The sequence below is a fragment of the Herpailurus yagouaroundi genome, unplaced genomic scaffold (assembly GCF_014898765.1).
Source record: "Herpailurus yagouaroundi ecotype Mexico unplaced genomic scaffold, PumYag 191, whole genome shotgun sequence".
NCBI classification, from domain to species: domain Eukaryota; kingdom Metazoa; phylum Chordata; class Mammalia; order Carnivora; family Felidae; genus Herpailurus; species Herpailurus yagouaroundi.
In genome coordinates, this window is record NW_024412422.1 from 12,205,008 (window position 1) to 12,231,833 (window position 26,826).

The window sequence follows — 26,826 nt, forward strand, 5'->3', positions numbered from 1 at the left end:
TGGTGTTGGGTTGATCAGAATGGAAGCCCTTTATAGATTTCTTACTTTTTTTGGTCTCTCACAATGCATTGATTCAGCCCCAGAATTATTTGCCATAAATACACTCCCTTTCTTCCCAGAGTTTTGGGAGCCAGGAGGATTGGTAACTTCGGGTAACATTGAGCTAATTCATCTATTTGGATTTTTGATTGGTTAAATTCCCCCGGGGGGTGAGTCTTTGGCCTGTTTTAGACTGGTTCCTCCCAGTTCTGTCAGAGGCACTAAAGTCTGTGTATGGTTTCAGCATTCTGTCACCGGGTCAGCAGGGGGCGCGTTCCCTGGGCTTGGTGCTGGGAGAGTTCGCCTACCGTCTTCCCCTTGTTTCTTCAGATGCAGTGCTTTTCACTATATCCTTAATTTGGAGGCGAAGGTGGGGAGAATGGCACAGCTAACCCCAAATTCTCACTAAAACAAAATTATTCAAAGGTGGTACAATAGGTGATTTTGATGTAAATGGAAAGTTCTGTCTTAAAGTGTAAAAACCATGGACGTGTACGGTAGTTTAGGAGCTCAGAACATCTGATAACTATAAGGGCAAAAAAAAGTTACTATTCAAGTATATTTCAGTATGAGACTTAAAGCCTGGGCAGCACCATTTGATCAAGCAGTTTCTAAAGAGCCCAGCCAGCAGTTGGGGTCGTTCCAGGTGAGGATACTGCCCCGAGAAGGCACTGCGTACTGGCCTCAGTGCTTGCTCTGGATGTAGCTTCTTGGCCTTCGCCTTGCCTCCTAGCAGCTGTTAACCAGTCTGTGCGTTGGAAGAAAAGGTGAAACATCTTTGCCATTCCCCTGGCTAGGGGAAGAAGCCTGGCCACATCCAGCCTACATGTTTCTGCATGTCAGGCTTGTCACTGTTCCCTCTGAGGTTCCCATGGGGTCAGGATGTGCCTCAGATGTGGAGGCCCTGCACATTACCTTCTGTCAGCCCCAGCATGTTCCTCTCCCCTTTCCTGAGCTGGCCCTCAGCTCTTGTAGGAGCCCCTGGATCATCCCCAGCACCTCCATCCCACCAACACCCTGGGCTGGATCCCTCCAATCCTTCCCAACTACAGCTCCAGCAGTTCTACCCGGACCGTGTCAGTGTCACAACCAGGTTAGAAGAGGCGACTGAAGCTACATTTTGAGAGCACCTGATGTGGGATTGGTTCACATCAAAGAATGGGAGGAGTGTGACTTGAAGATCTCACCTGGCATTGCTGCTATCACTTGGTTTCACAAAAAAATCTTATGAGGGCAGGGAGCTCCATGAAGCAGGGACAGAATCAGGCTGCCCAGCGCTCTGGTTGTCCCATTGAGCCACCTTCCAGGAGATGAAGCATCTTGACAAGTGATGGCCTCCCAAGTGCTTACAGTCACCAGAGATATTCTGGTGTCTGGAGTTTCACACACCATTATGAGGAGAGGGATGTTTTAACTGATCCTGTCTTTTACCCCAACCACTTGCAGCTGGATCATAGCACTGGTTTGGAGTAAGGCTACATTCTAAAAGTCCTTGCTGTCCCGCTGTCAGAGCTGCAGGTCAGGAGCCAAGTAGTTAGGTTCCTTGGTGTGGGCTCCCATATCTTCTGGGCTGAGGACTCAATAAGCCCACAAGGAGTTGAGTACGGTGCCCATTGTGTATCATGTTATCATTACTAGGGTAAATGCCAGACTGCCTGTCTTCCCCTCAGGAATTGGGGGCTGGTGGGATCACTCCAAAGCCTTCTTGCCTTTTTCTCCTGGAGGTCCCTCAGCTAAGTGGAGAGGCAGGGTCCTAAGGAAGGGTGCTCCCTGCCCTCTGGCTTGGGTTCTCACACTCTGAACTCTTGCCATGTGCCAGGGACCTGGCAGATCTGGTTAATGTCAGGAGCTTCTCAGGAGCTCTCCTTGCCAGCCTTAGTTTGGGAGCCACACTCCTGCCAATGAGTTCGTCCTCGGAATGAGAACGGCTTTTACCCAAATCTGTTAATTCTCAAATTTGAACATACTTCTCAGTGATGCAGATTACCAGGCACAGCATCAAACCTGAATCCTATGCCAGGGCCTGGGCCCAGGAGTCTGCATCTTCAATCATTCCCACCTTGATTTGCTATTCTGATGCAGGTGTTCCATGGTCCAAATGTTGAGAAACTGGGAGTGGGGGTTTAGGTTAAGCCTAAACTGTAGGCTTAACCTCAGAAGACCTGTGGGGACCTCACCATACAACTGCCTGGCCAGGTCTTTGGAGGCCATGCCTAGACCAGGGCTGCTTGGCCATCCCTGAGGTCACAGGCACTGCCTGCTGCGTGGTGACTGCATTCTCTGTTGGCTACAGACAGCCCTGACTCAACAAGCACCTCACCGTGTCCTCTGGGGACCATGGCCATAGCCAGGCCAGCCAGGGATCCCTGGCACTTGGAGGGCCCATTGAGGTAAGTGCCTCACTAAGGTTTTCCACTTCTCTCTGGAGCCTCCCTGCCCAGGGGCAGTGGATGGTGGGGCGGGGTGCGTGCGTGCATGCGTGTGCATGTGTGTGTGCGTGTGCACGCACACACCAGCTCCCACATTCCCTCTTGGGGCACAAAACGGCAGGCTTCTGTTGTCTGGATGTTTCTGAGCTGCTCGGGCTGCACCACTAGATGTGTGGGGTTTTTCCAGATTGCTGTGGAAGAAGTCAGTTGTTGGCAGCACAGAACATGTCACTTATTTCACAAACCACACAGTATCAGCAACACCAGGAATAAGCCAGAAGCCTACAAGTTGGTCTGCTTAGCAGCCATTAAAAGAAAACAGTTTAAAAATAAGAGTACCCTCATGCATTGCTAGTGAGAAAGTAAAATGATACAGTCACTGTGGAACACAGTCTGGCAGTTCTTCAAAAGTTTAAACAATTACCATATGATCCAGCAATTCCACTTCTGGGTATGTAGCCAAAAGAAGCAGGATCTTCAACAGATACTTGCACACCCAAGTATTCACAACGTTATTCACAACGTTATTCACAATGGCCGAAAGGTGGAAATAACCCAAGTGTGTTTTGTTAGATGAGTGGATAAACAAAATGCAGTATATATATGCAGTGGAATGTGATTCAGCCTTAGGAAGGAAATCCTATCACATGGTACAACATGGATGAACCTTGAGGACATGCTAAGCAAAACAAGCCACTTACAAAAGGACAAATGCTATTAATTCCACTTAAGATCCCTGGAGGAGCAAAATTCATAGAGATGAAGTAGAATGTTGGTTACCAGGGACTGGAAGGAGGAGGGGGAATAGGGAATTCGTGTTTACCAGGGAGAGGTTTCCATTTAGAATGCTGAAAAAGGTTCTGGAGATAGGTGGTGCTGATGGTTGCACAATATGAATGAATGTACTTGATGCCACCAAACTGAAAAATGGTTAAGATGGTAAGTTTTATTTATATATATTTAGAGAGAGTTATATACATATATAACATATATAACTATATATATATAGTTATATATATACTTTTATGTGTATACATATACAACTAACAGACAGTAAAGAAACGGCCTGTAGCCTGTCATCTAGATGGCCCATTAACACATGTTTGTAGTTATATGTGTTATGTAAATGTACACATGATTTAAAAAGTTCAAAGGTATAAAATTAAAAATCTCACTTTCCTATCTCTACTGAATCCCAGTCTCTCTATAAATGTTCTACTACTACCTTAGGAAAATAGTTTTGAGCTTTTACTTAATGGTCTGTGTATATGAAAGTTACACTGAAGCGGTCATGCTGTCCCTCCTGAGAAATTCCTGCCATTTGTATCTGTGTGCTCTTCCTTGTTTGACAGTTCCACAGAATTTCATTCTGCGGATGGAACAGTTTCTGTAATCCTTCTGCTCTTGGTGGACACTTGTTTCCAGTTCTGTATATAATTCTAGTCTGCACTGTTGTGAACGTGCTTTGGTGTAATATTCCAAAGACACACAGGTCAAATTCTTTGTAATTTCTGGGTCTCTGGGTCTCGTGCATTTAAGGCTTTGATGGATGTTGTCAGATTGCTCTCCAGTAGGTGGGGGTGTTTGTTTCCTGCATACTCACCAGTACCAGTGTCAAGTGGCTTTTTTTCTTTTACCAGTCTTAGATGTGATACATACTCCCATCATTTTTACTTGTTTGAACTGTATTTGAGTGATCATCTGGACCAGGCCACAAGGCAAGCCCTTTGCTTATGTTAGGACATCTTAACATTATGCCCCTGAGGTATAAAGAGAAAATGGACTAAGGTCCTCAGCCTTGCTGCATTTAAAGATTGCCAGACAGTCAAGGGCAACATCATCATGTTGGTCACTTAAATCTTCCAGTGTCTGTCTCTTTATAAACAATCCTCTGGTGACCTCCTTTGTGCTCACAGCTTTTTCCTTCTTTGGGTAAATTTCCAAGAGGGGGATGTTGGAGTGATAGTGTATAATCTTTTGGAATTTTTAAGGGGTCTGGTTGGCTGGTCCTGTCTCTGTTCAGTGAATCTGTAAGCCAAGGCTGGCCCTATGGTGTCTCTGGCCATCCCAGTCCTTCCAGGGGGTCAGTCCATTTATTGGCTTCAGGTTAGCTCCCTGGTCTCTGAAACTGCCACCTTGCTTCCCCTCGCTGGAGTTGAGATCTTGTGGTGGACTCTGGTGATGTCTGCCTTTGCTTTCTTGGGCCTTTGGGATTTGGGGCCTCTTTCCCCACAGGATAGCCCTTCCTGGCTCTAGGCTGGGGAGTGTTTTCCTGGATTGAAGTCAGATCTAGCTTGCTTTAGGGCTGAAGAAGACTCTGATGAGGTTTATTGTGTGTGTGGGAGGGGGTATTTGCTGGCTACTTGTGTCCTGAGTCCCCATCCTTCCTTCAGTGCCCCATTGAAGGATTCCCACTCTCCCCAGTGGAGGGCTGAGCCTCTTGGAGGGAGGGCCTCTACATCACTAGGTGGGAGCCTCAGGTCCATGATCTGTCACTAGCAATGTGGCTATGGGTAGCCCTCTTAGCCTCTCTGTGCCTCCATGTTCCTTTGGAAGAGAACTCAGGGTGTCTGATTCTGTCTCCCTGTTGTTGGGTGTGAGGGGCTTTGTGGCAGGGATGTCAGCACTGAAGGCCTGGGTGGAGCATCTGGGAGGGCAACAGCCTCCAAGAGCTAAACTGGGGATCAGTGTCCTTGTGGACACGGGCCTTGCCCTCTGGCCTGCAGGTTGGACCTCTTTTGGTGCTAAATTAACAGATTTGCCCTGAGCCCCTCTCAGTGACAGATTTAGTTCTGCGGGATCATCTTCCATCCATGACCTCAGCCTGCTTGTCCCACCACCAGCTGTCTCCCATGTCAGTCCCCTGAGGCACTGGGGACTTTGTCCAGGAATTGAATGGAGTGGCATCAAGCAGATATCTGTCCTGAGAGAGGCCTGTGCCCTCTAGACTGGGTGGCGCCCAGACTGAAGCCTCATCCTTATGGAGCTGAAACAAGCTGATACCCAACATCCTCGCAGGCCCAGGCCACTTCCCACTCCTGTGCTGCTGCTTTGCTGAGCCTGGTGCTATGTGATGGGAAGGGACAGAGATGACCTCACCTGCTTCCAATCTGGAGCTTTTTCCAGAACAGTGGGCATATACTCAAGCCAGTAATGCATTCACCTTTAGGGGAATCCAAGGGGAGCCACCTTGAATCAGGGCCATTTGGAGACAGACCCCCTAAGGAGGTCCAGGAGAGCAGCCTGGTGTGTGTGTCAGGGCCCAGAGCCTGCCCAGGGGACCAGAAAGGTAATTATTTTATTTTATTTTTTAATAAAAATGTGTATTTGTGGGGTGCCTGGGTGGCTTAGTCGGTTAAGCATCCGACTTCGGCTCAGCTCATGATCTCGCGGTCCGTGGGTTCGAGCCCCGCGTCGGGCTCTGTGCCGACAGCTCAGAGCCTGGAGCCTGTTTCAGATTCTGTGTCTCCCTCTTTCTCTGACCCTCCCCTGTTCATGCTCTCTCTCTCTCTCTCTCTCAAAAATAAATAAATGTTAAAAAATAAATAAAAATGTGTATTTGTGAAGTATAGCATACATACAGAAGTATATGAAAACATGTAGTGTTTAAAAAACGACAGATAAAATACACACGTACACTCTACCCAGGACAAGAAATTGAGCGCTTTACAATCCCAGAAGCCCCCTGCATGCTCAGACCTGATCACAGCCCTTTCCCTCCCTCCTTCTGTCCTCCACCTGCTCCCCTTGCCAGAGGTAACCACCATTCTCAATTTTGTTTTTACACTTCCTTTATTTTCTGACCCTGCAAGTGATGAACTAATTGTTCTCACCTGTACAATAATACTCTTAGGTGTTTTACCATGTTTTTATCCTAAACAAATTTGTTTATTCTTGAACTTAATGTAAATAGAGTCCTGTCTCTTTTTCCATGGTATCTTTTGCTTAACATTTTTTTTTTCATGTTTGTTTATTTTGAGAGAGCATGAATGTGCACTCATGAGCAGGGGAGGGGCAGAGAGAGAGAGAGAGATCCCAAGTGGGCACTGAGCTGTCAGCTCAGAGCCTGACCTGGAGCCTGATGTGAGCTCATGACCTGAGCTGAAACCAAGAGTAGGACGCTCAACCAACTGAGCCACCCAGCGCCCTGCTTGACATTATTTTAAAAATTGATTCATGTTAATGCTGCTATAACTCATTAATGTATAATTAATAGACATTGTTTTTAGAAAAGTTTTAGATTTACAGAAAAATTGACTGGTTAGTACATAGAGTTTCCATATGCCTTGTGCATTGTCTCTTTATGTTGGTATGGTACATTGGTTATAATTAATGAACCAGGATTGGTACATTATTGTTAATAAAAGTCCATAATTTATTCAAATTTTCTTAATTTTTACCTGATGCCCTTTTTCTGTTCCAGGATCCCATCCAGGATAGCATGTTTCATTTAGTTGCCATGTGTCCATAGGCTCTCGGGCTGTGAGAGTTTCTGAGACTTTCCTTGTTTTGGATGACCTTGACGATTTTGAGGATTGTCAGGCATTTTGTAGGATATCTCATTCAGTTTTTGTTGCTGTGTGATACATAATTTCATTGCTACATAAGACAATATAAATTTTTTTTTTCAACGTTTATTTATTTTTGGGACAGAGAGAGACAGAGCATGAACGGGGGAGGGGCAGAGAGAGAGGGAGACACAGAATCGGAACTAGGCTCCAGGCTCTGAGCCATCTGCCCAGAGCCCGACACGGGGCTCGAACTCACGGACCGCGAGATCGTGACCTGGCTGAAGTCGGACGCTTAACCGACTGCGCCACCCAGGCGCCCCTCTACATAAGACAATATAAATAATATGTTCTAATATGTAATGTATGGTTGTAACACTCCCATCTTATTCTTCCATTGATGGACATTTCAGTTCCTAATTTTTTGTTTCAAACAGTGCTGCTATTTTACTCTTGGATGTGTCTTTTAGTGCACAGAAGAGCACATTTCTGTAGGCCTAAAGCCAGAGGTGGAATTGGTGGATACAGAGTATGTGCATGTTCAGTTTTACCAGTTACTGTCTCACTGTTATCCCAAGAAATAAATTTACAGGTATAACCACAGTCCTTTGTCCCACTTTCTCACCAGAAGTTGGTATTACCAATCCTCAATTTTTTTCCAATAGAGTAGGTGTGAGATGATACAAGTGATTTTAATTTACAGTCTTCTGTTTTATGACAAATTTGACCATTTCATATATTTACAAACTACTTGTGTTTCCTCTTCCATGAAATTCCACCCACCCCCCCACTTTTCTATTGAGTTTTCTTTTTACTCAACAGAGGTTCTTTATATATTCTAGTTATAACTCAGGAGTGGCAAATACCTTCTTCCAGTTTATGGCTTTCCTTTTCCTTCTTTTTATAGTATCTTTGGATTAACAGAGGATCTTTTTTTTTTTTTTTTAATAAATTTCGTCATTTTGAGAGAGAGAGAATGAGGTGGGGGGGTGCAGAGAGAGAGGGAGAGAGAATCTCAAGCAGGCCCCATGCTGTCAGTGCAAAGCCTGACTCAGGGCTTGAACCCACAAACCATGAGATCATGACCTGAGCCAAAACCAAGAGCCAGACGCTCAACCAACTGAGCCACCCAGGTGTCCCAGATTAACAGAGGGCCTTAATTTTAATGTAGTTAAATATCAATCTTTTTCTTTATAGTTGTGTTTTCTAATTCTTAAGAAATCCTTATCTCAGGGTCAAAAATCTATTCTCCCATTTGTATGGTGTAAGGTAGGGATCCATTTTTATTGATTTTTTTCATTTATGTTTAAACATGCATAACCATCCATTACTGCAAAATTACTTTTTCTCACCAACCTATGATGCCAGCTGTTTTACAAATCAGGTGTTCCTGGAGGAGCACACCTGTCTCTGTGCCCTCCCTTCTGTACCATTAGTCATTTTTGTATCCCCACACCTACACTGCACTATCTTAATTACTATAACTTTATAGAGATTGGTATTTGGAAGAACAAGAACCGCTGACGTTATTTTTAGTTGTGTTTTGGCTATTTTTAGCTTTGTCTTTCCATAACATTGTTAGTATCAGATGTTCTAATATATTTTTTAAGTTAGATTCACAATTCTCAAGAAAGCATATGGTAAAATTAACCCAGCCTGCCTTTCTTCTCCCAGTTTCCTCTTGTAGAAGTGACCACAGTCAATAGTTTTTTGTGTATTTTTCTAGAAATAATCTTAAGTTGCCAAAGCTTGTGTGTATATCACCCCCCCCTTTTGTAGTTGGCTAGTTCATCAGCAGAGTTTATTTAAAAAGTAAACAATTTTCAATGGAAAAAAACTTTCTTAACAGGTCATGATTTATAAATACCAAAGAGGTAATAAACGTTAAATTTTGTATATTTTTAGTCCTAAATGAAGTAATTTTGAGTAGTTTCTGAAATTACAAAATGTGTTTTATAATTTCTGCTAATTTTGGTGGAAAAGCGACCAATTTAGCTTCCCCAACGTTCCTAGCAGAGTTCTGGATGGGTTTGTGTCTCTTCGGTGCTTCAGGGAATCACGTTAGAGGCACAGATTGTTTTTCAAAACAGGAACATCTGGGTCAGGCTGAAATCCCTCTTTCAGCAATAGCTGTGACAGAAATAACACATCTAGGATATTCGTAGAGAGTTATGAATTATATTTGGGATTTCCTGTCAGCTCCTATTGTCCTATTTGTTCTTTCATTTTCTCCTTCTGTTGATTTGTTAGTGTTGCCTCTCTCTGTCTTCTGCTCACCCGAGGAATAGCAACATACTTACGGGTGTATCTGCATCTGAAGCTGGCCAGTATCTTCTCCGTGGGTCCTGCGTCACAGAGGCCGCAGGTCACTTAGAGCAATTACCTCTGCCCCCATCTAGAAATTCCCTTAGTGTGAGAGTCTGTGGGTGAAGCACAGTTCTTGTTTGTCTGAAAAGCTCTTTATTTTACCTTGATTCTTTAAATAGTGTATGTTTTTTTTTCCAGGTTTAGAATCTAGGGGTTGCCAGTAATTTCTTTCATCCTGTGAAGCTGTCCTTCCACAGTTTCCTGGCCTCTACTGATACTGTGAAGTCAGCGGTGTCACTCCCTCCTGTGAAGGTAAAGGTAATGTCTCTTTTTTTACTCTGCTGCTTTTAAGATTTTCTCTTTGTCTTAGATTTTGTGCAGTTCAATATACCATGTCTGGGGCAGGATTTCTTTTTATTTATCCTGTTTGGGATTTGTTGGCATTCTTGCATCTGTAGACTGCTGTCTTTTATCGGCTCTAGAAAATTCTCAGTCATTATCTCTTCAAATAATACCCTTCTCATACTTTTGTCATTTGAAACTATGATGAAATGTATGTTTGACTTTGTCAGCTTTTCAGTCTATCTTCCAGGTATTTTAATCTTTCTTCTATATTTTCTATCTTTTTTTCTTTTTCTCTGCTGCATTCTGGTTAATCATTTTTTTAATTAAAATTTCTTTTTTAAGTTTATTCATTTATTTTGAGGAGAGAGAGAGAGAGAGAGAGAGAGAGAGAGAGAGAGAGAGGGCTTGCATGTGTGCGTGAGTTAGGGAGGGGCAGAGAGAGAGGGAGGGAGAGAGAGAATCCCAAGTGGGCTGCATGCAGTCACGCAGAGCCTGATTTGAGGCTCAAACTCACAAACCATGAGATGATGACCTGGGCTGAAATCGAGAGTTGGTTGTTTAGCAGACTGAGACACCCAGGTGCCCCTGGTTAACTTCTTATCTGTCTTCCTCTTCATTTGTTATTTTGCTGTGTCTACTCTGATGCCACACCCATCCATGCAGTTTTTAATTTCTGTGATTGTACTTCTCATTTCTAGGATTCCATTTGATTTTCATATCTGCTATATGTTCATTTCTTTAGAATTTACTGTCTCCTGCAGATTTTCGAGTAGGTTTATTCTTTTGAAACAAAATAAACCAGGGGGTGTTTTTTGATCTCTAATATTTCTAATATGTGAAGTCTGGGTCGGTCTCTAGTGTGTGTTTCTCCCTGCTGCTTCTCCCTCATGGTACCTTGTTGTGTATTTGGTGAGCTTTTACTATAAGCCACTTGGTAAAATAGTTGCGTAGATCTTCCAAGACTTAAAACCAAGGTGCATATTCCTCTAGGGAGGATTTACACTTATTTCTGCCTGGGGCTCAGAGATACTGCCTGTGACTTTAAATTCATGCCTTGAGGCTGCAGATCCTCCATAGCCAGTGTTTACACCCCCTTCTAGGGGTGGGTATTTTTCTGGTTCTGCTTGGAACCACTGCAGGGCCTGCAGCCCTTTGTTTTGGGGAAGGAAGACGGGTTTATTATCTGGTTTGCCTTTATCCTAAGGTGTTAGCCCTTTGGGGCCACAGCTTAATGTCCTATGAGACTTCTCACTTTTGCTGGGCCCTGGATTTTGACTTTGCCTTTTCTACTCTGCGAGCTCTCAAAACCCCTGCTCGTTTTCACAGCTTAGCTTATTTGGAGAGGTAGATGCCACAAGGGGAAAAGAGACCTTGGATATTCTGATTATCCTGGCTGCTGCTTAGATTTTGGCCCGGAAGTTCTGTACTCTCTTGCAGTTCTTTGATGCTCCTATAAAGAGTAAAAAAATATTTATCTCAGCTTTTTAAAATAAACTATTTATTTTAGAATATTTATAGACATATGGAAAAATTGAGCACATGGTACGGAGGGTTCTTATATGACCCAGACCCAGTTTCCCCTGTTACTAACATTTTACATGATATTTGTCACAGTACTTACATATTATGAACCAGTATTTATACGTTACTATTAACTGAGATCCATAGTTCATTCAGATTTTAGTTTTTGCCTCTTTCTGTTCCAGGATCTCATCCAGGATCCTGTATTATTCAGTTGTCCTGTGTCCTTAGGCTCCTCTTGGCTATGATAGTTTCTCAGATTTTCCTTGTTTTTGATGATCTCAGCAATTTTAAGGAGTACAGGTCAGGTATTTTGCAGTCTGTCTTTGGGATTTGTCAGGTGTTTTCTCTTTGATTAGACTGAGGTTATGTGTTTTTTTGGGGGGTGGGGTGGGGGGAAGACCACAGGTAAAATGCCATTCTCCTCACTTCACATCCAGGGCACATGCTCTCGAATGACATCACTTGGCTGAGGTAGTGTCTGTTAGGTTTCTCCACTGTGGGTTAACTTCTCCCTCGTCCACACTTATATGTACTCCAGGGAACGCGGTCACTGTGCATAGCTCACACTTAAGGAACTGGAGTTATGGTTCGCCTCCCTAAGGGCAGAGTTCTCTGCAGAAGCTACTTGGATTTCTTCTGCATGGGAGATTTCTAGTGTCTCCTGCTTATGTCTCTAGAGACTGATGGATATTTATTTTATACTTGGGATGATAATCTAGTCCTACTTTATTTTGTTGCTGAAATTGTTTTAGCTTTGGCCATGCAGAACGTTTTCAGTTAGTTCCTCTGTCCCTTTGACACAACCTCGTCTTTGATCATTGACGTGTTGTTTTTTAAGCCCATCTGCACTTCCTGACACTACAGTGTTCTCCAGGTGTGTGTTGTACATTTTCTGCCCTGGCCCTAGACTCCCATCTTTTTTCTAAGCAGATTTGATTCCTGATTCCTTTCATTGGAGAAATGACATCAGAAAACTGAAGCTAAGTATGCTCATTGCTGCTGCAGTGTCCTTGCTTCCCGGCCCTCTCAGTTGATGGTGTGAGGTACATGTGCTTATATACACATAACTGGAAGTATTTCTATATAGGATCATCTATATCAATATCAAGTGAAACAGGATCTTATACTGGTGTCTCCAAGCGTAATTCATTACCACATGAATCATTCTAGCCCTTTCCCCTGGCTTATCTGTAACCAACATGAGAAAACTGGTTCCCACCATCCGCCATCTGTATCACTATCAGTTATTCTCAGTAACCATTATGACTGGAACCTGTTAACTTCCTCCTGTTTTTTAAAAAAATGAATGACAGAGTATTATACAAGCTGTTCTGTACTTTCATGTTTCACTGGCAGACATCTGTTGGACATCTTTCCTTGCTCATTCACACAGATCTACCTTGTGTTTTTTGAAGGCTGCATAATATTCCATGGTACTAATGTTCTTATTGAACATTTTGCCTATTGATGGCCATCCAGGCTATTTCCAATTTCTTGCTACACAATCCTGCAGCAGGATTACATTGTTTCTGTGAACACGTGGCAGGATTTCACTGAAGCGAGTACTTGATCCAAGGGTATGGATGTTTAAAAATCTCATTCGTCAAGTTGCCCTCCTCCAAAGACTGAGCCAGTTTACATGCTCATCATATGCACAAATACGGTTTCCTGATACCAGCTGCAAGGGAGAGACCAGTAGCTGTCAACCTTTGAATTTTGCCAGTCATGTGAAGGGAATTTGCTCTTTGTCGTAGGCACAGCAAATCTGTTTTCCTAACTCGAGAGAGGTGTATCTTGGTCCACATGTTTACCTTTATACATGGTCCGTTTCTCCCTTTTCTCCTGGGATTGTCATGCATGGAAAGCCTTCTCATCGTCCATGTTCTCTCCGAGTACTTCGTGTGGTTTTCTTCAAAAACCCCAGACATGCAAACAGGCATACCGTACACCCACATACGTAGCACCTAAGTGCGTATTTTGAACTTTGTATACACTACACTTGGTTTCCACTGTGCAGGGAGATTTCTGTCGCTATCTGCTGTTCCAGTTTACTCATTTTCATTGCTGCTGAGTGATGTGAACATGTCTCAGAGGCACTTCTTGGTTTTCCTGTTGGTCACTGAGGTTGTCTCCAGTGCTTTTACAAACATGCTGGTGTGGCTCTTGCAGCACACGGGAGGGATTCTCTGAGGTAGGCATGGGAGTGGGCCTGCTGGGCTGGATGGTGAGGACATCCCTAAGTTCACTGTGGGGTATTTGTTCTGCAGGGTAAAGACGGCCGCCTTGTCAGCTGCCAGGCATGAAATGCTAGCTCCTTGTGATTTCGCCATTGGGGCTGAACATCTTCTCATATTTATAAGCCATTCATAGGTTTTCTTCTTATGTCATTTAGCTATTTTTCTTTTGGGGGCATAGTTTCATTTTTCAGATCTTTTGATCCATTTGCAACTGAGTACAAGGGATACAGCTGTGTGTTTTTCAAGATGACCAGTGACATAGTGAATAACCCAACCTTAACCTACTAAGCTGAAATGCCACCTTTCCAAATTGAGCAAAGGCTGGAGCTTTAAGGTTTGAGGGGTTTGGTGCACATCCTTGCTATTCTTTTTCTTCCTTCATGTTTGTTAGAATCAGTCTGTTTGACTAAAATGTGTGCTAGTATTTATCACTAACCCATGAATTATGTATCATCTATCTCAAGATGTTCATTCCCCCTGAGTTATTAAACTTTCCTATGAACAAGATACTACCATTGATCTAGTAAGACTCTCGGGGCTTTCTGTTCACTCCTAGGCATTGTCCCTTCTCTTGCCGGATTACAGTGACCGTCCAGACAGTGCTTAGTTAGCAATAGCAGATGGTGAGTATAATTCTGGTCGTGTCAGTGCTTGTGGTTTATTTTCCAGCAATTATGGATACTGTTAAGTAAAAAATGAAAAATTTTATCAAATGTTTCCAGGTTTATAGTATCTATCCTTGCCTGTTTTTGTTTTGTTTTTCACAACATAAGAATCCTCGGGGGGGGGGGGGCACCTGGGTGGTTAAGCATCTGACTCTTGGTTTTGGCTCGTCATGATCCGTGGTTTGTGGTTCGGGCACTGTATCAGGCTCGGCGGCATTGGTGCGGAGGCTGCTTGGCATTCTCTCTCTCCCTTTCTCTGCCCTTCCCCGGCTTGCTCTCTATCAAAAAAAACACTTTAAAAAACAACAACTCATCTTAGGGAAATTAGGAAATTAGAGAAACACCCCACCCCAACCCTGTGCCTGGTAGAGGAGCACTAAGTAACCATCAAATGGGTGAACGCTAGCGTCTGTTGATCTGTTCACAGAAGTGTAGGATTTTACATTTGCCATCTGAACAGTATTTGAAGCATCTCTCCATTGGTACATCCTCCAAGCTGCTGACAACTATCTTTGAAAACCCCAACAATAAGACATTCACATTCGGCTTTCCCCATACTTGAAGGGAGACCATTTTGCAGATCTCGTGTCATACAAGCAGACCTCCTACCACTTGGCTCTCCTACCCAGAAAGTCAAGTCTAAGACCTTCCCCCAGTGGAAGCCAAAACTCTTCAGGGTGCACGACTGGAGGCCCTCAGTGCATATCACCCACCCCTCCTGCATGAGAACACTCAGCACCACACTGTGAACTTATCGTAGAATAGATTTATTTACCTGAAACCATGTCTGTGCAATGCTTGTTGCTATACCAGCACAGAAATAAACAACTGATCTCTATTTACAGTCTAAAGTCAAACATGCGTTGTGATAAATTGACGATTAGCATTTTATTAAGATAAATGCATCACAATATCCGTATTGCACCAACATCTGTCTACTGCTTCTGATTTCATTAAATAAGTTACATTTAATACAGTGCAAAATAGCCGTTTGCACACTCAAAAAAAATAACAAGTTATGAACTGGAGGCCTATGTTTTAACCTTTCAACACCTGCAGTGTTTTCAATAAATTTATAAATAAGCAAACTGTACAGAGCCAAGTAAAAAGTAGCAAGTTTAAATGACACCATAGAGAAATCTAGCTACTTACAACTGAAGGCATGCATTACAATTGAATATTGTACATTTATATAAGCTATGACATTCTGCACAGAGAAATATGGAGACTTGGCTGATGGCTTCTAAGTTCTTAGATAAGGTTTCAAAACCTCAGTCTTCTTGCAGCAAAGAAACCAAAGTTCGCTGGAGAGGCTTTCTGATTCATTAAGCTAAATTGTACATTTGTAATTATTATTTTGATTTAAAAGCTAAACCCGTTGGTAATACACGTTTCCTCCACATAACACACAATGAGTTGGGGGCTTTTTTCTACTTTTCTTTTTCCCCCAACATCAATCATGCAGAGGGCTGGTAGATGTGTTGCTAAAAACGCACATGCACGCAACCGAACACCCTTATATTTCTGCAAAATGGTTTAGGAAGCGGTTACTCCAGTATTGCTGAAAAGGAAAGAGAGAGGAAATCAGCTTTATGAAATATGGGGAGGAAATGTTAGAATAACCATTTAAGATTAATAGTGACAAGGAATGGTGAAAAGGAATGTTCAGTTTGATTTTTTTTAAGATTTCAAGACCAGCATTTCTGATTAACTGTCCCTGAGGTGCTGCCTACATCAGGCAGCAGCCAGAAGCACTGGCTTGGTACAAACCCTTCATGTCACCTGGCTACAGAGCAAAGGCCACCCTGGCTCATGGAAGAACCCCACCAGGCAGACACATTCTTGCTTCAGACACGGAAGGGCAATGGGCAAGAGGGGAAAGAGTTCTCGGTTAGCACTGTGGACGGTAAGGAGGGTGACACACAGGCGAGCAGTGCGGCTGAGTGCGAAGCCTCTTCCTCCCCACCCCATTCCTGTGGCTGGCTGAGCGGTGGTGGCTTTGACAAAATTGGTGGTTATGTTAAAAAGGCAACAGCTGATTTGGCCGACTTAGCCCATGGGCGCTGCAGACCCCTCTGGCTCTAGGCAGTGGGGAGCCGCTTTACAGACCCCGAGCTAATGCCTGTGGTCTCATATTCCAGAAGGTCTGCCGCCTAAAGGACATTCAGGGAGCTGAGGCCCCTGAGGGTGATGTGATAGCAGCTGCTTGCGGGGAGGCTGGCACTCGCCCTGCTTGTCTGTGAGCTCACGCAGCTCTCTATAGAAAGTATCACCTGCACTGTGCAGATGAGCGCCTTGAGGATGTGTGATGTCGCCATCTTTTAGGCAAAGGCCTAACCAAGAAGCCGTGCAAGGCCTACCTGCCCATCGGTGAGAACACGAACAAGTTCTGGTAGGTCTGAAAAGGACACCGGTACTGATGGCGGCAAAAGCAGAGGCCGCCTGGGAATTTCCTGCAGGTGCTGGGTGAGGATGGGTCTGGTCTGGGCACCTGCCCCTCACTGTGGGAGGCCCGAGGCCCTGGATGCGTCCACAACAGTACAACTGCTGAGGAGGCGCTGATGTGGCAAAGCCTGAAGCAGAGGGCACAAGGGGATGCTCCTAGCTGCCTGGGCTGAGGGAAGCGGGTGCTGAAACTGCCTCCAGGCTGGATGGGCCTGAAGCTGAGAAACCACAAGGCAACAGCCTGCCCAGGCTGATCTGGAGCTGTGCATTTCTCCGACAGCAGCAAACAATATTTAACTTCTTTTGTAAAGGTTACTACTTTGAGGAACCAAGTCAGGAAAAGCGGACTATTGGGTAAGTTTGGTTTCCATTGAATAGCACACCACCCAACAAGCTCAGACATCCTGTTCTGGTTTGCAGCCAAGGCACACTCCTTGCATTTGGTCCTTTTTAGGCCTCATGATGCCGAAACTGGCAAAACCCATCCTCTTCCCCTGTTACACGCTCTGCCAAACCGACCAACCTCCCTTTCTCAGAGACCTCATGCAGTTAGGATGGGACTTCTGTCCCCTTACACTCGGACCTTGCAAGTTGGCAGTACCCTGCCCCGCTTGATGATTCCCACCAACTCTCCCCCAAACTGGAAGCCTTTACATCACATCTTTTGGCTGGTCCCAAATCTGGGCCTCCAGAGCCTTCACAGGAACACTCAGGGCCTCATGGGGAGGGAGCTCCTGCTTAGGCCTCCTTCGCCCTGGCTCACGGACAAGGCTGGCTGCTAGCAGAGCCATGCCCTAAATAACTCTGCTTTAACGTACCCTGGAGAGAGAGAAGACAAGTCCCAGCTGCAAAGGATAGGACCCAGAAGGTGAAAAGAGGTGGCCTACTTGAGACCAACCTATTGGATACACGAACTGACTGGTTCAACTATTTGCTTTCACTAGATTTTTGCTTTTTAATGAACCAGGTAGCAAGGTTCTTGGATGAATCCTTGCAGCTAGTAAAGACCAAAGAACCACAAGTTTTTGAGAGTCCTCATCTTGGCATCAGCAAAGGCAGCATTCTCTCAGCCTGTAAGTTGGACCAAAGCAAAACGAGCTTCTCTCTCCCCAGGCTCTCCCTGACATCTGGCTGTGCCACTGACCAAGGCAGCGCATGGAGCCTACAGATGTCACACCTCGCGTCAGCTAACCCAGCCCCCGTGTGCACAGGTACCACGCATCATACACTTGCTGCACTCAGAGACTGTCACAGAGCACAGCAGTGCATGACACAAGGGGCTTTTTCATGTCACACAGCTAGCTCACTCGGTGGCAGTCACCTTTAGGCTAAAGCATCTGGATTCCAGGGAATACTCACGTTAGTTGATGATGTTGGAAGGCATTGGAGGAAAACACCATAGTTAGGACAGTTAATGGCTTACACACTGTTGGTAAGACTGATCTCGAACATGCGCAAACATTTATCATAGTAACATGGTGTTGGTTAGTGCCACATTCAAATAAAAATAGTTCTATACAATATGTTCATTTGGTCATGTGCTATTTACAGATTTTACAAAAACACACACACACACGCACGCACGCGCCCTTATGTTCTCTACACCAGGCTACAACAGGCCAGCAGAAACTTGCATAAAAAGTATCACAGATGACAACTGGTACATATACATGAACTCCTACAACTACCAATGCAGCAGAACAGGATCTTTCTTCCCCTAGAGCACAGAAAAGCTAAAGTTCCGAGCTAAGAACTTAAGAGAAAATTGGACACGGCTGTTAGATAGTTCAAGCTAAGCCACTTAAAAGTTAAAAACAAGACAGTTATTTTTCTGTCCATTTAAAATGTTTTATTTTCCTTTTAAACTAGATTGTGAAGTGCCACTGAAATAGGCAATGTTGGCAAAACAATGTCTGTTACAATAAAATACATTAGACATTTAAATAAATAACCTTAAAAACTACGTGGGGGGACATGAACCCAGTCGATTGTATCTGGAACAATGTTTTCTGCACAAGCGAGAACAGGCATACCTCTTGTTAAGACTGATGTAAACAGAACCATCAAAACCCTACAGGAGAAGCAGCCGAGCGGGGCTGGGAGTGTGGGGGGTGGGGGTGGAAGTGAATGGGGGCCACAGGGGGTGAGGGGAGTGGCAAACCAAAAAATACTGACTGAGGTAGCAGTACTCTGCTCAGTGCAGAAAAATTGGCTTATGAATAAAAATTAGACTGTGATCTCAGATTAAATCCAGATGATCATGCAGAAGACACAATACATGCTATTTAGTTTTAGAAAAAAAACCACACACATTCATTTCCTAAAATCTGCTGCCAATTAATTTGCTGACAATGTCTGCTGGCTCAACTATTTTTTTTATACAAGGATGAGTATTAAACAGAACACTGTACATGCTTTTTCATCTACAAAAAAATATTTGCATAAAATAGTGTTAGTTCTCTGTACATGTCAATGGACACTTTAATTATGTGTATAAAAAAGGAAAATCTTGCCCCACTGGAGTCAGAAAAAGCAAAACAAAATCTAGAGTATGAAATCTCCTTCACCAGCCAGTATGTTCATGTGAAAATTCAGCAGAAATAGACAGTTGCTTTAAACAATAAAAAAATTAATTGATTAAGTTAAACATCTTCTTTATGTAAAACTGTCAGTCAAGACCAGAACATATCACTAAAGTTAGTGTCTGTGCTATAGACCCAGATCACCAGGGGCATTATGAGCAGCACAAACGGCCAGGAAATCCCATCGGTGCATGCCGAGAACGAGCAGGATTTGGTGGCAGGCTGCACACACTCTTTACCAGGTTCCAGGTAGTTGCGGGCCACAAACTTGAGTGTCTCATCCATTAGAATCACAGGCAAGGAGATTTTCAGCACCATCAGCCACTGGGTCAAGTTCAGCGGTGTGATCTGGAAAATAAGCTGAAATACAAAGAAGCTTTGTCAAGTTCCCAAACTTGCAGGACAGGCAGTTAGGCCCCAGCTCGGTCCTGGTCCCGCCACCGCTTACTGGCAAAGGTTCCACGTAGAGGATGAGGAAATGGAGCGACATGGACAGGCAGATGGAGCCCACGAGCCAGATGTTCTCCCAAGGGGGCATCCTCAGCAGAGACTGGTTTTCAGACAAGCTGCAGAACAAGGAGAGGGACATGACACATGCCTGTCCAAAAGGCAAACACCTTTGTTACAAGTGACAAAGACCATTCGGAGCTATGCTTTAATAGGATAGTGGCTAACTTGGCATTGCCCACTGACCCAATTCTTTTGAGTGAAGTTTCTACTGTGGCACAATTAAAGAAGAATGCTCAAATGTAGGACAAACTTCCAATTTTAAATCTAGGCTTCCTTCGGCACAGATGATTTCAGTGGACTCCAAGATGCTCTCAATTGCCCTTGATGCTTAATGCTATTTTGGGATTTCCATTTTTGTCATGGGCTTAATTGGATGATACCATTTATCTCACTGCTAAAGAGCAAGAGCACCTTCCCTGTGGGCATTGGCATATAGGGGCTCTGAAGTCCCTATTTTTGGCCTCTGCTGTCTCATAAAGAACGTGTGGTTAAACACTCCCACTACTTCCTGGAGGTGATGACGACTTAAGCTTTTAAAACCGGTGCTGCTTGTTCTCTTTTCTTTCTGGGAGGGAGGAGCTTTCCTGAGATCCTCCATCAAGCAAGACACACAGTTCCCCTAGGCCCTGGCTGGGGGAGCTCTTGCCCCAGCCTGTGGAGGACTCACTGACCTGTTGAGGGCGTTACACATCTCTATGGTTACTAGAACAGACAGCGCCATTGTCATCGGGTACGGGGACTCAAAGATTGCACAATCCACTCCTTCAAAGTCCGGGTTGTCATCTTTACACTGTAGGAAGTGGCTCTGCAACAAACACCCATTCAAGTTCCTGATCAGCCAAGTCCATTTCCAAGGTCCATGCCCCAGTGACACAGTAAATCTCAGAACACAGACCCACAGGAGATCTCAGTCCATCCACCAGAGAAGCCCTGGTCCTTCAGAATAATCTTAGATGCAACTGTTTATTATTTACGCATTAAGATGATTTGGTAGGCACCGAAACCACAAAAACTCAAGGGCAATCTTACGCTTTGCCTCTAAGGTACAGGAAAGAAAGGTGGATACGTACCAGTTGGTAGAAGGACACCCTTGGACCCCCGTCGGCAGCAATAAACCACCACGCGGCAGCACCCACAGTAGCAGCGCCAACGTAACCTGGTAACAGACACAGGCAGGGTTTGCAGCCCACAGCTTATACTGCGGGCTCTGCCTCACAGGCCAATCCCCCGCAGAGATGAGACCTGGTTTGTCGATGGCACTGGAGAGCTTTGCTGCCACTAGCAACTGCTCACTCACATCAGCCCAAGCAGCTGACGGTGGGTCTCTGCAAGGAGAGGGGTGTCTGGTACAGAAAAACCAGGCAACTTTTCCTCCAGAGTTTATGAGAAAAAGGAAATACTGCAACTGGCAGGGACCTCGATGACAGCCATGCCTTCTCTAACTGGCAGCAGGTACACACATACTCTATGTAAGCCCTTGCTGTGTTGGCTCAGATCACAGCACCCAGGACTTTTAGGGAAACTGATGCTCCCAGGTGTACACTTATTTGCTCTATCAAAGGCCTTGCAGAACCTTTACGTGGAAATGCTGTCAGAGCAGTTAGTGCGGAACACAGGCAATATGACAAAAACCCAGAGCTGATTCTGGGACCACCCTCCCTCCCAACCTATCAGTTCTGAACTCAACAAGTTTACTACAAAGCAACGGGGTAGTGGAGAACAAGGGACTGGACACTGTGAAGATGGTGCCGATGCAGCAGCACCCACCACCACGACACAGGTGCATCCCCTAACCTGGCAGCTATGGGCAGGAATGAGAGAGCTGGTGCATGGGGACAAGGCAGCTCTACACACACCGATATGGCAACTCCCAGCAAACAGGAAAAGGTACACGGAGACAGGGTTCAGCACACAGGTGTTTACAGCACGCCAACACTTATGAAAATAAATACATGAAATAGATCTGTTTGCTAGACTTATTTCTGGGAGGGCACATGAAAAACCCAATGCTGGAGGGCAACTGACTCGCTGAGAACCTTCTCACGCTATGCCAGTGTCCTTTTTGAATTTTAAATCATGCGAACTTATTAAAACAAAACCAAAACACCTTCCTATGGAACCCCAGGGAAGTTATTTAAACTCTTTAGGCCTCACTTTTCTAAAGCTGGGGGACAAGAATCAGCAGCTGGGCCAAGAGCATCAAGTCTACAGAAACAATGTATGTAGAGGAACATGACCTGTGGTCGAAGCTCCTGTGTGTTTACCAACCTCTGCAGATCAATGCACATCACCCTTCTCTACTCAGGGGAAGCAGGGCTTAGTTTCATAGCCTGGGGATATAAGGCCTGACCCTGACTCACCCCTATATCCCTTTGCCCTTAGATTAAATCTGAAAATCTCATTCACAAAGTCCCAAGGGATGATAAGGATGCTAAAACAAGGGACTGACTTTCCTGTAAACTGAACATACAGTTTACTGAACTCCATTTTTTGCTACCCTAATATGGGGATAGAAGAAAAAAAATGTGTGTTAAGGGATGAATTTACAAAACTTTGGCTCATAAAGATTACGTTTAAACATCAATAACATAGGGGCGCCTGTGTGGCTCTCAGTTAAGCATCCGACTTCAGCTCAGGTCATGATCTCACAGCTTGTGAGTTCAAGCCCCACGTCGGGCCTCTGTGCTGGCAGCTGAGAGCCTGGAGCCTGCTTGGGATTCTGTGTCTCGCTCTCTCTTGGCCCCTCCCCAGCTCATGCTCTTTCAAAAATAAGTAACATTAAAAAAAATTTTTTTTTAAATCAAGAATATAAAAAACTGTACTCACAGCCAATAGCTAGGTAACGGAAAAAGAGCCATCCGCTGATCAGTGGTTCCTTCGGGTTCCGGGGTGGTTTGTTCATGATGTCCAGATCAGGTGGGTTAAACCCCAGTGCGGTGGCAGGCAGGCCGTCTGTCACCAGATTGACCCAGAGCAGCTGGACAGGAATTAAAGCCTCAGGAAATCCAAGGGCTGCAGTCAGGAAAATACTGTTTCCACCCAAAGAAAGAGAAAGACCCCAAATTATTTTTGGCCACTATTTAAATAGCATTAGTACCCTCTCCTCCTCCCAAAATCAATGGACAGGAACAATGACTGCTTGAAATAACTTTTTTTGGCCATCATCAAACACTCAGTATACCTAATTTTGAGTTAAAGTAAAATGTTAGAAGGCCATAGTTAAACTCATTTCTATGTTCTAGGGCATCCTTCACCGCCCAAGACAGCCAAAGACAGCTCTCCCGTGAGCCAAATGAACCTCTACCTTCCTTCCTCTCACTCCTCCCTCCCGACTCCTGCACAAAGACCAAAGGTGCTGCCACATGAACAAATCTGGAAAACTGGTCATCCCAAGCCAATTTTAGAAAAAAAGACTACAAGTGCTCTTTCGCAGGGACCCACCAGACAACTTCCCCCACATTCGAAGAGATGAGGTAGCGGATAAACTGCTTCATATTGTTGTAAATCGCCCGCCCCTCCTCGACAGCAGCCACAATGGTGGAGAAGTTGTCGTCGGCCAGGACCATCTCAGAGGCGGTTTTAGCCACTGCCGTGCCAGAGCCCATGGCAATGCCAATCTCCGATTTCTTCAGGGCGGGAGCATCATTCACGCCATCCCCGGTCTGAAAGGGAAAGCGAGAACTGGTTTCTGCACACCTGCCATCACCTCACACATGCACCCCAACAAAGGCTTCACTGTCCTGAAGCAAGGGCAATGAATGGAGCCTTGGGCTTCTGGGCACAGTTAGAGAATTTTCAGTTTTACAAATTGGTGTCACAAAATGCACTTCACCTGGGAAACGTACAACCGGTGAATGAGCTTACCGAAGAGACTTCGGAGGGAAGTGGCACAAAGGGGACTTCAAATTCTTCTGTATTATTTTTTTTTACCAAACAAAACACAAACCACCCACGTGGCAGTAAAGATGAAGCACATGTATCACACAGACAAATCTCAAGTACAATAGGTGCACTATTCTAGGAAACTAGAACATGCCATTTACAAAGATCAGAAAAATACTAAATATCGTCAACAGATACAAAGCTATCACTCCCATTTTTTTTTAAACTTTTACTGAACACCCAACATTCAATTCAGAAAAGTGGTTCCCTTTGAGAGAAGGAAGAACACCTGTTAATATATTCTTTCAAATAACACCTTTTAAAAAAGTTTCACAGACGAGCAACAGAAAGCAAACACTCCACAACGTGAACTTGTCTGGGTGAAGAATCACACAAAGGGAAGAATCCCGGAAATGCCTCACCAATAAGCAGTTCTTAATGCTTCAACAGTACATCTAATTTCAGGTAGGGTTACCCAAAGATTGGGAATGGAAAACAGAGGAGTTCAGTCCTGAATCAATTTTTAGAAAACTTGAAATAACATGTATACTTTAACCAAGACAAAGACTAGATATCACCACATATTTCCCTGTGACTGATTCAGAAGGCATACTTCAACATCGTAAACTAGTCTAGAATCTTCCCTGAAGGTAATAGTACATAGCATGCCAACTACTGGTTAACAGAACCCTAGAGAGACAGCTCTGATCATGACAAAAATCAAGATATTCCGAATTTGGGAGCTGTTACTAAAAATTTAACAGTCAAAATTACAACTTGCTGTATCTGTGTAGCATGAGTCCAAAGGTACTCACCATAGCTGTAATCTCATCAAAAGACTGAAGAAACTCTACAATTTTTGACTTGTGGGAGGGCTCAACTCGAGCAAAACAGCGGGCATTCAAGCAGGCATCTCTCTGGGCTGAAGGACTGAGCTCATCAAACTCCCGACCCGTAAAAGCCTTTGACGTCACATCCTCGTCCTGCCCAAAGATGCCAATGCGGCGACAGATGGCCACAGCAGTGCCTTTGTTGTCCCCTGTGATCATGATCACCCGGATGCCTGCTTGCCGGCAAAGCTTCACAGAAGAGGCCACTTCAATTCTTGGAGGGTCCAGCATGCCCACACAGCCAACGAAAGTCAGATTAGTCTACAGCAAAAGAATCATCTTACGTTAAAACAGGAAGTTCTAGTTTCTCCCCTAATGTAAAACAAGACCAGTTATACATAAAGAACAAAGGCCTCTCCCATTTTCCTATGGTAAATTCTGTAGCTGTGACTCTTCTCTAAGATTAACATTCATACAGATATAAATCCAATGAGGAATAGTATTTCTTCCAATGAACCAGAAAGGAATAAAAAACATCACTACCTTCTTGAACCAAATCATCCTTTAACTTTCAGGATAATATCCTGAAAGGAAGAAAAAAACATACTAAGGAGTAAGAGCATTTTGATATTGGCCACTCTTATGGCCCAGAGGACCAGTTCTTCCTAATTCCTCTCGGTCAGTGCTTCAGGAAGTCACACACCCAGAATTCAAGAGTTCTACTATGAGCAGAGGAGTAGAAGAAATCTCTCAACTTGGATATTTTGACCTTCAGTAACTAACGAATGTTTAAAAAAATATTCCCTATTTTTAAAACATCTTAATTTACTTAAGAGTTGCAAAATCATTTTTACAAGTTTCTTTGGCTCAAGTCTGAACTTTCCTACCTCGAAAGCAACAGACCTGTATTAAACTGTTAACTAGGCATGCTGGAAGCAGCACGCTGAATTAGAATGGTGGGGCATTTGGCCTGCAGAAAAACAAATAACCACACCTCTTTCTTGGCAAAAGCAAGACTCATTTGACCTTTTACTGAAGGAGCGCTGTTTGAACACAATGAGTGTGCAGGGTGTGGGGGAAGGAGCATTTTGTTAGCTAACCTCATATTTGATAAAGTTGGCAGAGTCCTCAAGGTTCATTTCTTCTCTTCTCAGTGGGTTGTCATGAGTGGCCAGAGCCAGGCACCGCAGTGTGTCGCTGCCACTACCCCATTCCCTGATGACAGACATGACCTTCTGTTTGACTCCAGGGGTCATAGGGACTTTGGTACTTCCAACCCGAATGTGGGTGCACCTGTCAATGACACCTTCGGGAGCGCCCTGGAAATGTTACAGATTTAGATCAGGAACTGTACTTACTGGGCTCACCCAGGATCCTAATCCTGGAAAGAACATCTCAACTGCAATCTGCTGTACTTGCCTTCACAAACATTTTGCTCATCGATGTCCGGCTTGGTTTGTTTGGTGTACAATACACTGACATTGATTTTCTATCGCGTGAAAACTCGAGAGTAAATTCTTTTTTCATTAACTGCTTTATGACCTGAAAAGAGAACACGCATGGAATACTACTGGGTAACAATTTCTGAATATTTTTCACTTGGTCAACAAATGTTCATTAAGCGCCTATTCTGTGACAGGTGCTGGGGTTTAGCCATGGACAGCGAACAAGTTCTCACCCTCATGAAGTTTAAACTTGCCCTCTCATTTGGGAAAGACACACTAGAAGGTAAATGCACATATAGTAAATGCTATGGAGGAAAAAATGTTTAGATAAGGCAAGGAAGGGAGATAGAAAATTTGTGTATGTATAGGTTGCAATTTTACATAAAGTAGTCAGAAGAAGGCAGAGTTTGAGTAAAAATGTGAAGGATGTGTGAGCTGAGAATGCCGAAGTGCAGGCTGGCATGACCTGGCATGTTCAAGGAGCCTCCGGGCCATATAGCTGAAAGAGTTGCAAGAAAAAGAGAGAAGTGTAATGGACGGTGGGCAGGGGGTGGGGGGGAGTAGGTGTGGGAGGACAGAAGCAGGTTGTAGGACTTTGAAAGTCACTTTAAGGCAATTGGCTTTTATAGCAAGTGAAAATGGGAAGGTGATGGAGGGTTTCAGGCTCTCGCAGTTGAAGGGGGACAAGGAGCACCATTTAGTACAAATAATCTAAGAGAGATGATGGCAACCGTGGGCAGGAATGGTTGGTCCACAGCACTACTGCCCCACAGAAGTGTCTACTGTGATGGAAATGTTCTATGGGAGCTGTTCATGTAGCTGTCCTATGTGGCTACTAAGCACCTGAAAAGCCATTGTTCTCTTTATTCTAAATAGCTTTAGGGAGCCTGCACATTAGACGCCAGCACACTGACCAGAAGAGCTCATGGAAATAACTAAAGACAGAAAAGGTTGAGGACTGGGCTCTGGGGCCTCCCCACCCCCGGTCATATGTGTAAGATCCAGCCAAGGAGTTGGCAGAGGGATGGGAGGGAGAAGAACAAGTGAAGGAATGTTTCACAGAGGGAGAGACCAACAG

The 26,826-nt window shown here is 44.4% G+C and overlaps 1 protein-coding gene and 1 long non-coding RNA gene across 3 annotated transcripts in view; one reads left to right on the forward strand and one right to left on the reverse strand.

The window, feature by feature from the left end:
• Nucleotides 1-14,800: 14,800 nt before the first annotated feature.
• Nucleotides 14,801-26,826, reverse strand: part of ATP2A2 (ATPase sarcoplasmic/endoplasmic reticulum Ca2+ transporting 2) — a 57,837-nt gene continuing 45,811 nt past the window's right edge. Inside the window, exons 12-21 of one of the 2 annotated variants that reach the window (XR_005781171.1) lie at nt 25,723-25,845; nt 25,404-25,622; nt 24,289-24,624; nt 23,033-23,253; nt 22,418-22,620; nt 20,662-20,747; nt 20,263-20,396; nt 19,530-19,647; nt 17,859-19,441; nt 14,801-15,615 (exon numbers count right to left, since the gene is read on the reverse strand). Coding sequence is in view for 1 of the 2 variants with exons in the window: in XM_040444138.1 (XP_040300072.1) it covers nt 15,602-15,615; nt 19,321-19,441; nt 19,530-19,647; nt 20,263-20,396; nt 20,662-20,747; nt 22,418-22,620; nt 23,033-23,253; nt 24,289-24,624; nt 25,404-25,622; nt 25,723-25,845 (1,575 nt within the window). In the remaining variant the exon portion in view is untranslated. The remainder of the gene's footprint in view (nt 15,616-17,858; nt 19,442-19,529; nt 19,648-20,262; nt 20,397-20,661; nt 20,748-22,417; nt 22,621-23,032; nt 23,254-24,288; nt 24,625-25,403; nt 25,623-25,722; nt 25,846-26,826) is intronic. The other variant, XM_040444138.1, reaches the window with a different exon arrangement.
• Nucleotides 15,615-18,022, forward strand: LOC121010464 (uncharacterized). Its single transcript, XR_005781179.1, has 2 exons — nt 15,615-16,853; nt 17,613-18,022. It is a non-coding gene; the product is annotated as an uncharacterized LOC121010464 (long non-coding RNA).